The 15,312-nt window shown below is 34.0% G+C and overlaps 1 protein-coding gene across 1 annotated transcript in view; it reads right to left on the bottom strand.

Annotated features, from left to right (window-relative positions):
• The window catches only part of CFAP47 (cilia and flagella associated protein 47), a 489,567-nt gene that overhangs the window by 61,795 nt on the left and 412,460 nt on the right, over positions 1–15,312 (bottom strand). The window contains 4 exon segments of the mRNA XM_036839258.1: positions 2,940–3,089; positions 6,453–6,545; positions 7,083–7,171; positions 8,227–8,386. Of these exon segments, the coding sequence (XP_036695153.1) occupies positions 2,940–3,089; positions 6,453–6,545; positions 7,083–7,171; positions 8,227–8,386 (492 nt within the window).

Genomic DNA, 15,312 nt, shown 5'->3' with positions numbered 1-15,312 from the left:
TTTTTGGAAGACACCAAGGGTTTCATAAAGCAAATGGAAGTGGTGATTAAGCATGATGGAGCCATGTGTATAAGTCGATGAGCAGGCAGAGAAAGGAGACCTGCAAAGAGAGGAGAAAGCAGGCCTGCATAGAAAAGCAGAGAAATAAATATTCCCTAGCTCTACACATTACAGCTTCAGCAAATAAAGATAAACAGGCTGGAATGACAGTAGGGAACAAATGGTGAATGTAATTCAGGATTATTTTATATAGATTGAATCACATCAAAAACATTTTAGTAGGTAAAAGTGATCAAATATCATTTCATATGGAATAGATATTTTTATAGGTGAAAAATTCATGGGTATTGGTACTTTTATATGTTGCAAAGTCATTTTTTATTCAGCAAGCAATGTGTAAACACTACTACTGAAAAAAAGAGCAACAGGATAAAACAGGGTGCAAAGTGAAATAGAAGAGAGTGTGATAATAAAGGGAAAGCTGAAACAACTCTTTGTTTATTGATTGGCCACTTTGTACCGGGCATTATACCTTATGTTAGGGAACCTCTTAGAGAGCTTTTCCCTTGTAGAAGTTTTTGATTTCTACAGGGCTTTAAAAGAAAAAGCAATTAGGGTAGGTCTGATGCCAATATGAACAGCTCAGAACCTACTATTTCATCTTTAGGTTTTAAATCTAAAGTATTTTTTAAAACGGTTTTAAAAAATAGGCCTGGATTCATGCATTATCCCTTCCACTGCTGCATTGTAGGACCCTGGACAAGTCACTAAACTTCTTTTACTTAGATTTCCTCACTTGTAAAATAAAAATATAGGGATACTATGTGCTTCATAGGGTTTCTTTGATGATAAGTCCTATAATAATATAATAAGTACAAAACATAAAACACTTAGCATTGTTCTTGGAAGACTAAGTGCTTAATAAATAAACCAGCATGGATATCAGAAAGGTTCTAATCCGGGTTTGGGGTATGGTAGAAGGCACGGACAGAGTGACAAGACTTTATATCAGATAGGTGGCAGAGAGAACTGGAGAATGGAGGGTGGTACTCGGTTCACGGCAACAGGGGCTGTGCAGAGCCAGCCAGTTAAATCTGGATCCTCATCTCAGTAGGTGATTTGAGATGTTGACCAGAAACTGACTGGAACTCTATCCTACACAGTGGGGATACCAGTCTGATGGTAGGAGAGGGATAGGGGTATGTGTGAATTTCCATGCCCAGGAAAACACCTGATGTATAATAGGTCCTCATTAAGTACTTTCGGATGGACTGATGATAGATTTTAACAGTTCACAGCAAATAAAATATGGCAGAGACTGCTAACTGTCTCCCCAATATCTACTTTCTCTCTTTTCCTCTTTTTTCATAATAGAATGCCCCCCAATTTTATTTGGGTCTGTCAAGAGGCATTTCCCAGCCTCAAGTGCAGCTAGGTGTGCCCATATGACTGAGGTCTCACCAGTGGGATACAAGTAGAAATCACATATGCATCTTCAGGTCATGGCTTTAAAGGGAACCAGCTTGCTCTTCACTGTGGACGTGACTGTAGAATTGATCATGCAGATGAGGACAACTTAGTGGATGGTGGAGCAACAAGAGAAAAGGAACCTGAATGCCTGAAAATCTCAAGGGGCAGAGGCACTACACTGCCTAAACCACGCACAAGTCCAGGCTTACATGTGAAAGAGAAATACGCCTGTCTTGTTTGTCACTGTTAATTGGTCTTAGTTAAAATAACTGGTTAAATTCCTAACATGTTTCCATCACTCAAGTATGGCTGGAAGTATGAGAGGGTATATATCAAGTTTATTATATTCTAACACCATCTGAGTGGGGCTGAATTGAGTTGAGGGGCTGCTATCCATATTACTTCAGGAATTTCTTGAACCATTTAAAATGAGCATTTATTACTTAGTAGAAATAGCTGCTATTATAAAAACTTATAATATAATTATATATTATATTAAATTAAATTATAATTAAATTAAATTAAATATAAAAATTTAAAAAAATTAAATATAAATTAATTAAATTATAATATAAAATTATAAAAAACTATTTTACTATCTCTTGTATATTCTCTCTATACGCTTGTATACTCTCTCTCTTCAGTTATACCTCATTTACATTCTCTTATCACTGAAATAATTAGATGATAATAGTGAGATTAAAGTAAAAAACTAAAGATATAAATGAGAAAACTAGAGAAGATATTTTGTTTCTGCATGGAATTTCATACTTAATTTTGTGGTTAATTTGCTTTTTAAATAATACATAAACATAGATTTCTCCCCTTGATTCTAATAAAACACTGCTATGGGAATTTCCCTTTCAGTGTGAATAGGAGCATTCTACTTTAGTTCATCTGGGAGATAGCTGAAAAATAAAGTTTGCATCACTGAGATTTGATTTTGCCAGACCATAATACTAACTTTTTGAAAAGTCTTATTTAAGACTCTAAATGTCAGAGGGGTAGTTGTACAAAATATATGTGGGTATTACATCTAATTTATGTCAATTTTTCTATTTCTTTAAATAAGAAACATTTTATTCAAGGTTCTGCTTCCAAATTTAAAGCTGAAGCCATGGCTTCAATCATATTCCTTAAATCAGAAAAAGAGAGTAAAGGAAGAAATTAAAGTTGAAAGGAAATGAAAATTACAGTTACTGTAACTTTTTCTTTCCTCACTGATGACAAAATCACAACCTATTTTTATAAATCCACTGATAACCATAATTATTGTCGTTTTGGAGAAAACTTCTATGTGAAGAGAACAAACATAAGCGAATACTCGGGCACTATTTTAATGATATTGTATGTGAAAAATAAATGGGAATGGATTTTCATGCAACTGAGTAATCAGCAACCTGAAATTTAAGGAAAACTGAGTTTTTATTTATTATAATTTTTTATACCCATGACTGTGGTTCTCTTACCTTTGATATCTTCATAAGAATCATATGACTTTCTTTTTGGAATCACTACAAAGTCTGTCAGTTCTATAGGATTTTGTCCCCAAAAATCTCCATCCAATGTGACTTCCACCTCCTCTTCTACCCGCTTCCTGGACTGACATTTTATGACAACTACAGGAGAGAAATACTTTCAGTTAATTTGACTATTGGGTTATATGATCGTTCTTGAGATAGAAAAAAATGAATTATGTTATGAAAAATAAAAGTTCCTTTGGCATACTTTGACATGTCACTGCATCTGGTATTAACACACATACACTCATTCAGTATCAACATACATTGACATTTTGAAAGCAACATGAATATTAAATAATATGTAAAAATAGCATGACAAGAGCTAAATCTAGAAGATACACCAAAGTACAGAAGATTGCATTAGGATGTAGAAATGTGATTCAGGGACTGGATTTTTCAGCTAGCTGTACTCATTGTGGTAAATATCAAACTTTACTTATATAAAAATACTACAGCAAATACCTTCAAATAATTTTAAAAATAAGTTCTGTAATATTTATTTTGTAATAACACTTTTAAAATATATTTTATTAAAATATCTCCTAAACCAAAAATATTAGTTTATTTACATGCACCTTAAAATTCACTTAAATTATTTAAGTAAAATATTTTGATTTCCATTTGTGAATTGCTTTTAAATTTACAAAATACACTATTTAGTAGTTAAAAATTGTAATGAATTATTTAAAATTAATATTAAAATGTTATTACATATTAATTTAGCATACAGCACCAAAACATTAAATTAATATGTAACTTTACATATTTCCCTCTCTCTATAAATAATTCCAACATTTTCTTATATAAAGTGCAGAAGAAGTTGTTAATGATCTTGTGAGCAACCAAAATATTATGTCTATATCAACTACTAATTATATAAAGGAATATTAATATATTGGCATTAGTTGTATAATATTATGGGGCCATGTATGCTAGAGTCCATATTTAAGAATATTATTTCTCTAAAATATATTAACTGTTACATTTTTATCAGTTCAGATGCACATAGGACATAAATTGAATATGAGATAAAAAGGGAGTCATAATACTAAAAAAGCTTTGAAATGGATTACACTATGCTTTCGTGGCATCAATAATATTGATAATATGTTCATCTGAACAGCAAGATTGGACAATGTCCTCAGATTTATGTGTTTTCGCAGTATAGACCACATTTACAGTAAAGAAATGTTTAAAATAAATTTATTTTTAATTCTTAAATTTACAGGTTAATACTGAACATTTTGGACTTAGAATTAATATGTGAAATGTACAACAAGGGTACAAAGTTAGATGTAAATTAAGTGGGTTGAAATGGCTGAGGAAAATGTACAAGCTTTTCTGGTTATAATTAGCTTCAGTCTTAAAGCATTAAATTGGAAATTAGTGTGATCAAAGTTACAATTAGTATCATGTCATTGGTCTTGTCCTGTAAGTCCTTAGGAAATTACTGCCCTAGCAATGCCAGGATTACTAAACCACAACGGATTCACATTCCATTGTCTTTACACTGTGATAGGGAGTACAGCCTTTTTCCAATCATCTACCCCAAAGGACAGGAGAAAAGGTGGTTCACAGAGCAACAAAAGTACCCTGGGCTTGAGAATAACCTGGGTTATAGATACATAGAAAAAAAAAGAAACAACAAACATTGATGGTGACACAGTTGAGCAGGGAAAGCAATGGGTTATTTCTGATGTGTTCTTAAGAATGAAGAATGGACTGTACCGAAAGTAAATAATATTTATTTATAAAATCATACCCACTTGTTTCTCAAGGGCATTTGTAGAGAAAAAGAATTACCAGAATAGGTTTTAGACTTTTGGTAAAATGATTTAATAACTAGTACACAATCTGTTCAGAACACAGATGTTACTACTTGGTTGTGCTAATGTAACACAGGCTATTTACAGAACTCACATTTACTTTAAAAATCTAATAATTATCAAAAGTGACTTGATAGAAAATTTCTATGTTTCTGGAGCATACTTAACCTTCTTTGAAGAAAACTGTGCAAGAAATCTGTTTTTATTTTCTCATAGGCTTTATTTTAGACTTTAAAAAATCTGCTTTAACTCTTTAATCTGGGAAAAAAACAAGCAGTGTCTGGGGTAGACACGAGCAACACTGCTGTTAGAATTCCAACAGAGTAATGTCTAGGCTGTATTACATCACTTTGATCAGAAGACTATTATAAATTTTAAACTGTTCAGCTCTTTGGAAAGTATACAAACAACTATGTTTTGAAGGAAATAAAAAAAAAATTTTTGACATGTTTTTGAAGCATTCTGAAGATAATTTAGTATATTTAAAATATTTATGTGTTGATAATTTTTTAACTCAAGAGTAAAAATATTTCAAGTAAAACAAATGACATTTATTGTCAAAGGTACTGTTAGTTAAGTGGATTTTCACTCTAGTTAAAATTAAACTACATAAGGAAATATATCATCTTGGCCTTCCTTTATAACCAGTGTCTCTGGGGAAATGCTGTTATTCATAAGCAAAACTGACTATTTTCTCTTCTAAGTGTGGTGACATAATTTGCATCAGTAAAGACTAGCTCTTTTTCACTAGCAAAGATTGGTATTGGAGGGAGAAGAAAAATTCAAAATTTCAAGACTTCTTTTAGCTTATCTGTGTTGCTCAAGGTGGAGATCAAAAATAGATATCCCTTTGCTGTGCAATTCAGTGATTCTTAGTTATGAAGAACTATGCCTAGAGCCTGGTAAGAGGTTGGGATACTAAATTTCACCTTATGGTTATCTAAGAGGAGTTGTGATTCTTACGCTGACCCTGGGAACAAAATGGGAAAATGAAAGTATGCGGAAGAAGTGAGAAGAGTGTTGAGGAAAGAGAACATACAGAAACTTGAGAGAAGCCTGGCGTATGTGGAGGAAAAAAGGGGTCATTACGGAAAAAAAAGGCATTTTAAGAGTAGGGATTTTACGTTGCATGTGTGGTGGCCAAGCCCACCTCCCTAAAATCTGTAGTACATTCTGACTGGTTTTTGGAGAACATCATAAAAGTTTTGTATCTGGGACAACTAATAGAGGAATCATTGACCCCATGAGTTACACAGAAGCTGGAATATGGTGATTAAATGTGATCCAAGAACCCAAGTACCCAGGAATCTTACAGATCTAGTGCAGGGCTCTGAGCACATCAAAGAATATGAAATAAAGGGGTCTGAATTTAATGTTATTTCAATCTTAGTTGATTTGTAGGTTTCACCAACAAGGAAAACAACAGGAAATGGTATGGTTTTGTGGAAAGATCATTGGACTTATTGTTAAGAGACCAGATTCAGTCCTAGCATTTCCACCAATAGGGCTGGGTCACTTTACAACCTACTTTCTCTGGACCTGGATTTTCTTACTTGTACAAAGAAGAGATGGGATTAGAAGGTCTCTAAGATACCTAAAATCCTGGTGTTCTCTGACTCTAAGATATACCTACCTTGGGGGCATTTAGGATGTGGTGCCTGTGGGAATCCAAGAATAGGGTATATCCAGCATATTCCTGGGATTTCTTCACTGTCTATCCCCAAAGCTGTAATTGGAAATTAAATTATTAAGAGTGAACAAAAGCATAAACACTTTCAATATTAGCATGAAATGACATATTTTTTAGTAACCTAATGGTATTTTAGCAAAGCTTGTGAATTTAAACTTTGGCAGAGAAAAAGTAAGTATGAAATACAAAATATTTTCTGCAAATGTTGATTTTATAACCATTTCAAACCAAACACTGGTAAACTGTCACAAAGAAAAATGTAATACAACCATTGTGAGACGCAAGTTAAAACTGAAGAATTTTTTTCTCTACATTCAAAGGTTGGTACAGCAGTTGGCCCTCCATATCTGTGGGTTCCGAATCCACAGATTCAACCAACTGTGAACCGAAAATATTTAAAGAAAAAAAAAAAAAGAAATTCCAGAAAGTTCCAAAAAGCAAAACTTGTATTTACATAGCATTTACATTATATTAGGAATTATAAGTAATGTAGAGGTGATTTAAAGTATATGGGAGGATGTGCATAGGTTATATGCAAATACTATGCCATTTTATATAATGGACTTGAGCAACCATGGATATTGGTATCTGCAGGGGTCCTGGAATCGATACCCCATGGATTCTGAGGGACGACTGTATTGGTATTTACTGATGTGACTAAACTGTGATTAATCAGAGGTAATACAGTTTCCATGGGTTATATTCTAAACTGGATGGGCAAAGCACAAAACACAAAAAATGCCATTAAGTACAGGACTTCAGAAAGTTACCAGGAATTTACTTTTGGAGGCTACCAGTTAAAAGAAAAAGGGCATTTGTAAAATTATTCTACGTCCATCATACACCATCAGGAGAACAGCAATACTAGAAAATGATTCTGGTCGTTGTTGAAAACAGGCTTTTCTTATGAAAAATGGAACATAAGACACGACAGGCAGGACCAGCTTCATGGGCATGTGACGTATGCAAGAACTCCACACTTGGAATTGCTCATGTTTGTTTAATGTCTTGAAATTCTTAACACTTTTTGAACAAGGGCCTCCTCATTTTCATTTTACCCAGATCACGTCGGCAGTCTTGATTGCAGGAGTGGTGAAAAACATGGCAGAATGGACACTGAGGCCGCAGGAAAGAATTTTTTGAGAGTGAAGAAGAAATATGCACATATAGGACAAAGTAAGAATTTCTTTTTAATTAAGGTTTCTAGACAATTATTTAATTAAAATGATAAAAGCAGAGAAAACATTTAAATTTTGCATCATCACTGGAGTCTGCTTAAATTTCAGCTGAGCAAAGAGGGGACAAGTAACCTGCATTCTGGCAATGACAGCACACCCTAGTCATGGCAGTATTTCATCAGGACGTCATATACCGGGCACAGGGCCATCACTTGGTGAATGCGAGCATCAGAAGTCCTATGCTTTGCCCAGACAAGCTGTTCCAGGTTGTTCTCTAGATACAGACTCAAAAAGGAGTCCCTTTGCATGTATCTATGATTCACTGATACGATACTTAGATTGACTTGTTCCTCACTCTGAAATTCAAATCAGCAATGATATATATACAATCCCCATATATCAAATATATTTTCCCCCTCTGACCATGTAAATTTCAACACTTCATGAACTTTACATTGCGTAACATATAAAAGAAACCGATCATATCAATGCCAGCCAAAATGAAATCATGTTCCTTCAATGTGCTATGTAAATGTTACCTTTTCACCTCTGTGCGCAATTCTTTAAAATTGTCAATAGGCCACCTTTCTCCACTTGCCTTCTTCATTTGAACAATGACCATTGTTTTTTGTAATTTCATAACCTGGGGCATAAGTAACACCTGGATATCTACAGTCCCTTTAGGAGGCAATGCAATTCCTGTAAAAAAAAAAAAAACACACAAAAATAAGCTTTAATGTGGTAAACGTTTTTAGAATATAATAATTTTAACCACAGAAAGTAACCTCTCCTTACTGATCACCTAAATTTTTCAAAATCACTCCTGAACAAAAAAACACATTATGCTAAATTATAAGTGCACTTCACTGGCTTCACTAGTTTTCCTCAAATGTCACCAAAATTCTTTAAAAAACACATTTTATCCTGAGCCAAGAAGGTTCTCCTGAAGAGGCTGGAAGAATTGAAGAAATGTTGATAGTGATGGCTTGAGTTTCCCAGAGTGATAAAAAACCCATAAAACCCATGGATCTTTTCAAGTCTTACCACATTTTGCATAAGGCAAAGTACAGCAATTTCTGACCCTTTCATTTCTTTGCATATTTTTGTTCTAGACCATAACAGCTCCATGTTTCTGCTTGGAGCCCCAGAATTGCTACCAGTAAACTGTTCATTTCTTTAACTGATTCACGAAGGAAGCCAAAGCTTATCTGTGAAAGAAAGGGGCATCCACTTCAGGTTGTAAAAATCAGAAGACAGAAAAACAGACAGCAATTTCTTGTGTTCTAGAGGATTAGAATTTTTCAACCTTTGCTTTGAATAAGTACCACCTGCGAAAAACTTGTTAGACATGGAGTTTGCTAAGGCCCAACTACAGAGATTCTGATTTGTTCAGTCTGGGCTGGGACCTCAAAGCTGCATATTTACGTAGCAGCTCATGAGATCCAGAAGCAGGTGATCATGAGACCATACTTAGAAAAAAACCCTCTATCTATTGGACAAGTATTGAGAGGTTAGAAGAGTAGTGAGCTTCTAGCCATTTATAACAGTGAAGATTTCCAAGTGATCGGTGTCTTCCTTTATTTTGAAGAGTAACACTCTTTACAAGAAAATGAGGGATTATTGACTATATTGTTTTTTTAAAATTCTTTGTTATAAGATTGATGATATTCTAAGTCATTTTGTCTCAGATGAGAATACTGTACTAAACTATTAAGAACATCAAGAAAGAAAATAGAAAATGGCCCCTCTGCAAAATATCCCAACACAAAATTCTTATAAATTTTCAAATTTTAAAGTTTATTCCTTCAGGAAATGAAAATTTTCTAAGGTGTATTGTCACACTTAACAATAACTAGTAATTAATATGATTACTAGTTAATATTTATTCACTACTGACTCTATGCCAGGCTCTGTGCTAAGTATTTTTCACACAATATCTCATTTCATTCTCAGAAAATCACCATAAACAAGAGTTATTATGTTTCTCATTTTAGAGATGGAGATATTGAGACAATTTGGTTAAACAACTTGCCCAAAGTCCCAATGAAAGATCATGTTGTTTACCAAGATATCTGAAAAATTTCTATCTTCAACTTTGCCTTTATGAGTTCTGTATTTTCAACGAATTGCTGCATTCAAATAAGTAAAAACAGTAAGAGCCAAAATAAAATAGGATAAAGAGCTGGAATATGATAAAAAAAGCAGAGCTGAGTCAAATAAACCATACATTGCATCTCCAAGGAAAAGTTTAGAAATGATCATTTACCCTTACAAAAGTATATTACCACTAAAAATAGATTATATTATAACTAAAAATAAACCCAGACATTTAGATGGTGTAAGGAGTCAAGACAAAGATACAAAAGGGTACTTCATTGCTAACATCATGCTTTCTTATAATATTTGAAATGAAAGATAATGCTATAACCAATAAGCCCATTTAATTAAAATCTAGTAGGCTATTTGTGGCTGTAACTTTTTACCAGTCTACAAATAGAACTATAGTTCCCTATTGAATTCACCATACATTTCTTTAACTATTATTACATGTTTGAATAGTAAGTCACTGCAATGTTAATAAACTTCCAAGAAATCACTGAAACTTAGCAATGAAAAGAACTTTGAGAATTCATCAAATTCATTTCGTGTCTCACAAATAATTTATATTTCCTGCGGTTTTCCCATTGTCCTTTGCAACACTTTGAGTAGAGACAGAAAAGCCGTCCACACTTCTATCTTATAAAGAATCTAACCTATGTTTTCTTCTAATATCTATATATTTTCATCCTTATAGTTAAATACTCAATCCACTTGTAATTTATCCATATGTAAGGAATGAAGAATGTATCCAATGTTGTTGATTTTCTATATGAGACTAATTATCCAAAAACCACTTATTTAAAAGTTCAATGATTTGAAATGCCACCTACATGGCATTTCCTTATATATTTTGGCCTTTTTCTGGAGTCCCTAGATTTCTCTTCATGTGTAAGTACCACACTGTTTTAATTATAGATGCTTTATTTTCTACTAGAACTGTCTCCTCCTCCAGCTCATTTTTTTAAAAGAATTTTTCTAAATTTGGAATGAACAGTTAGCTCCAAGAAGGGGATGGCCTGGCAAACAGTTCTTTTAATGGGACTGCCCCACATTTACGCTTTAGGGATCACTGACATTTTTGTCAATTCACGATCTATTCAAGAGCAAGGATATGGCCTTTATTTTTCTCATTTGAGCATTATATTAAGTGCTTCTAGGTTCTTGGAATAGGTTTTCAGCCAGTGTTAGTTTTCAGTGTTGCTGGAGGCTCATTTCAGCATCTTCATATGTGTTTAGCAGGAAGCTGGGAGAAACCACATCAGTTGTTTCTATCTTCTGACTGGGAAATCTAGCTTGTGTGATGATTACTACATCTATTAGGTTAAACAATCTAATAAAACATATTCTAAACTCAAAACATTTTCTAAGCTTATCTTTTTCTGTTTTACTCCATTTCCATATAGTAAGTACACAAAGTAACTACAGATGTATTTACTTTTTTCTATTACAGTTACCATTCGGGGATTCAAAATCCTAATAAGCATCTAGGGGGAAATATGCACATTTTATTTTACATAACTGATTTTAGGTACTTATATATTTTATGAGAGAAGTATACATTATTTATATAATTTTGAGACCCTGATAATACGTCATGTTTAGCATCTGAGAAATATTAAAAAGAGTGGCATTCATTGTATTATTATTATTGTTGTTTTGCTTTTGAAATCTGCTGTGGCCTAGCTGCACTTAACATTCAAATTTTATTCAGTGTATTCTACTACTGCTATTTTGACTGCTCTTTTGATTAAACGTAATAGAAATATTTATGCACTGATCTCCAATTTGAAATATAGAAATTGTACAATACTTTAATGGTATGAGGTTACTTGCCTTCTTAGAAGAAAATCTTCTCAAGAGCGTAAAGTGAGCATAATACTCATCTTAGTAATGAAAATATTTCATTTGGGGAGATTAATTTTTAATCACTTTAGTGGTATTACACTACTGCTCCCCACAGCATAATTTCTAATATTTAGCATGGAATTAGAAATAGCCCATGTCAGGAAATCAAATAGATACTTAAACATTCTAGCTCCCTAAGTGATGCTATTATTTTTGTTATAGTGGTTTCTTTAATTAATTTATTTATTTATACTTTTGCCAAATGTCTGTTTTTTTTTAATTGAAATATAGTTGATCTACAATATTGTGTTTCAGGTGTACAGCAAAGTGATTCAGTTATACATATATATGTGTATATATCTATATTCTTTTCTTTGATTCTATCCCGTTAGTTTACTACAACATATTGATTATAGTTCCCTGTGCTATACAGTAGGACCTTGTTGTTTATCTATTTAATATATGGTAGTGTGCATCTGTTAATCCCCTACTCCCAATTTATCCCTCCCCCATCTTCCCCTTGGTAACCATAAGTTTGTTTTCTATGTCTGTGAGTCTCTTTCTGTTTTGTAAATAAGTTCATTTGTACTATTTTTTTAGATTCCACATATAAGTGATATCATATAATATTTGTCCTTCTCTGTCTGACTTACTTCACTTAGTACAAGAATCTCTAGGTCCATCCATGTTGCTGCTATAGTGGTTTACTTTAAATAAGAAAGCAAGCTTTTATTTTTAAAACATCAAGTCATCAAGAATGTGACTTTTGGGCTTCCCTGGTGGCGCAGTGGTTGAGAATACGCCTGCCAATGCAGGGACACGGGTTTGAGCCCTGGTTTGGGAAGATCCCACGTGCCGCGGAGCAACTGGGCCCGTGAGCCACAACTACTGAGCCTGCGCGTCTGGAGCCTGTGCTCCGCAACAAGAGAGGCCGCGACAATGAGAGGCCCGCGCACCGCGATGAAGAGTGGCCCCCGCTTGCCGCAACTAGAGAAAGCCCTCACACAGAAACGAAGACCCAACACAGCCAAAAATAATAAATAAATAAATAAAAATTTAAAAAAAAAAAAAAAAAAAATGTGACTTTTCATCAACCACTTTCACACATGAAATGTGTGCACTTTCTACTTGAATACTTTATATTTTCAATAACTGATTTAATTTAAATTATCACTAAAAAATAGAACAGAATTGTTAATGTGGTAGTTTGGAGAAGAGTCCTTTCATTGGTTCTTCAGAGATATTATAGGCTGAATTATGCCCCCCTCCCCAACTCATATGTTGAAGTTCTAATTGCCAGTGTCTCAAATGTGACTGTATTTGAAGTTGGGGGCCTTTAAAGAGGTGGTTAAATTAAAATAAGACTGTTAAGGTGGGCTCTAATCCAGTCTGACTGGTGTCCTTATAAAAAAAGGAAATTCTGACACACAGACACACACCAAGGATGCCCACATACAAAGGAAAGACCATGTGAGGGCACAGTGAGAAGGCAGCCAGCTACAAGCCCAATAGAGACACCTCAGAAGAAATCAAATATCTCGGTCCCTTGATTTTGAACTTCCAGCCCCCATAACTATGAAAAAATAAATTTATTTTGTTTAATTCACCCAGACTGGTATTTTATTATTGCAGCCCTAGCAAACTGATACATGAAATTATCTTTCCTTCTATGTTATCTCAGAGGCTGAGGCATGGGATGCCACTGAACTTGCTTAGAGAATTTCTAATTCCAGGCTCTCAAAACAGGACAGATAGAGAAATTTGACTCTGACTGCCATTTGGCTGCTATGATCATGGAAAAGCTAGGGACGAAGCAGTCTTCCCTTCCAACCTGTATCTTGCTGACTGAGGTGCATGTATTGAATGGAAGCATCTACTGAAGAGCAAGAAGGGCCTTTCAGGGATGGAATTTCCTTCATGAAGGATTAGAGACTGCTGCTGCTTTACTCCTCCATCTTTTATAGAGCTAGCTAATGTCTGAGATTTAATAAAGAACTTGTCCAAAGAAGACACCATTAAAAGGACTAGTGTACAAAAAGTGAGCACTAAGTAGAAGGTCACATTTACTCGTATAGGTCATTGGGGAATAGATACAAATCCATGCTTCTTAGAAAAAATGTTCAGTTTGAGACATATAATGCTTTTAAAGTAGAATTTTGGGGTTATTCAACACAAATATGATTGCTAAAGTAAGTTTTACATCAGGAACTAAGCACCTGTAAGTTAAAGTTTTATGTTTACTTTTTTAAAAATCTAAGAATACATTAGTAAAAAATAAACAAATAAAACTTAAAGGAAATACTGATTCCAATGTAAACATTCCATTGCTGGGTCAAAAATGAGTGAAAAGTCCACTATCAGAGCCTCCTGACCAGAGACACAGTAAAGGACAGAGTTTTCTGTTATTGAAGGCCTTCAAGCACAGGCTAATAACCACTGACAGTGATGACCAAGAGAAGGGTTTTGAGCTTTACATGAATATTTAAAATATCTTAATATGCCTTCCAGTCTTAATATTCTATGATAACATTTTTCCTTATAAATAGAAAAGATAACTAAGGTTTTAAAAATTAATGTCAGGAAATTGAATATTTTCTTGGAAAGTAACTGATCTTAATTTCAATTAAAATAATATCCCTTATTGATCAATTACCATGCCTTCCTTGTTCTCTGCACTGCTAAGTTGTGTGTGTGTGTATGTAAAATCTCTCTCTTCACCTGTAAGAATACTCTATGATATAATGTAAAGCATTTGAGATTTACAAGTTTAAATCTATGCTCTGATATTCATTAGTTCTGGGAAACTGTGAAAGTTATTTAAATTTCTAAGTGAGATTTTCCTCATATGAAAAAGGAAGCATATATATATATATATATATGAATATAATATATATATATCAAGATTTTGCTATGGTAAAGGTACTACTTCAGTTCCATCCAGATAATCCCATTTTGTACAGTATACATTGATTGTACACTATTTTATTCTTTCACTTATTCATTCAGAAAATACTCTGTGCCATGCATTGTAATAAGGGATAAAATAGGGAAGAAAATAAATCCCTTGCTTTTCTGGATCATGCATTCCAGAATGTGTTGGGGGTGAGAAGTCAAACAATAAATAAAATGTATTATATGTATGGTGTTGTTAAGTAAACAATAAAGAGTTAGAGAGTGATGTGGATGTTAATATAGGGTGGTCCAGGAAGGCCTCTCTGATAGGTGTCATTTGAGCAAAGCACCTAAGGAAGTCTGAGAAGCCTTGCAGACATCCATGGTGGGAATACTAAGACAGCAGGTGGCTATATGAGTCTGAATTTAAGGGGAAATTGAGGCTGGGGCTATCAATTTAAAAGTTGTTTGAATTCACTTATGACTGAATGAGAGCTCATCAGGAACAAGTATGGATAGAAATGAAAAGAGAAGACAGGGCCTTGGGCCTCTGCGAATTCAGGTGATAGGAACAGGGGAGAAACATGCAAAAAAGACTGAGGAGGCCTTACTAGAGAGATAGAAGGAGAATCAAGGGAGAATTGAATCCTGGAGGCCAACTGTTCCCAAAATGGTGAGAGATCAACTGTATCAAGCTGAGCTCATGGGTTGAGCAAGATGAGGATGCACACAGATGATCAGATCTGGCAATGTTATGTTACTGATGAATTTCAAAAGAGCAGAATCGT

Source organism: Balaenoptera musculus, chromosome X, assembly GCF_009873245.2.
Source record: "Balaenoptera musculus isolate JJ_BM4_2016_0621 chromosome X, mBalMus1.pri.v3, whole genome shotgun sequence".
In the NCBI taxonomy this organism is placed as follows: domain Eukaryota; kingdom Metazoa; phylum Chordata; class Mammalia; order Artiodactyla; family Balaenopteridae; genus Balaenoptera; species Balaenoptera musculus.
The sequence above is the reverse complement of the archived record's forward strand: the minus strand, read 5'-3'. Positions and strand labels throughout refer to the sequence as shown.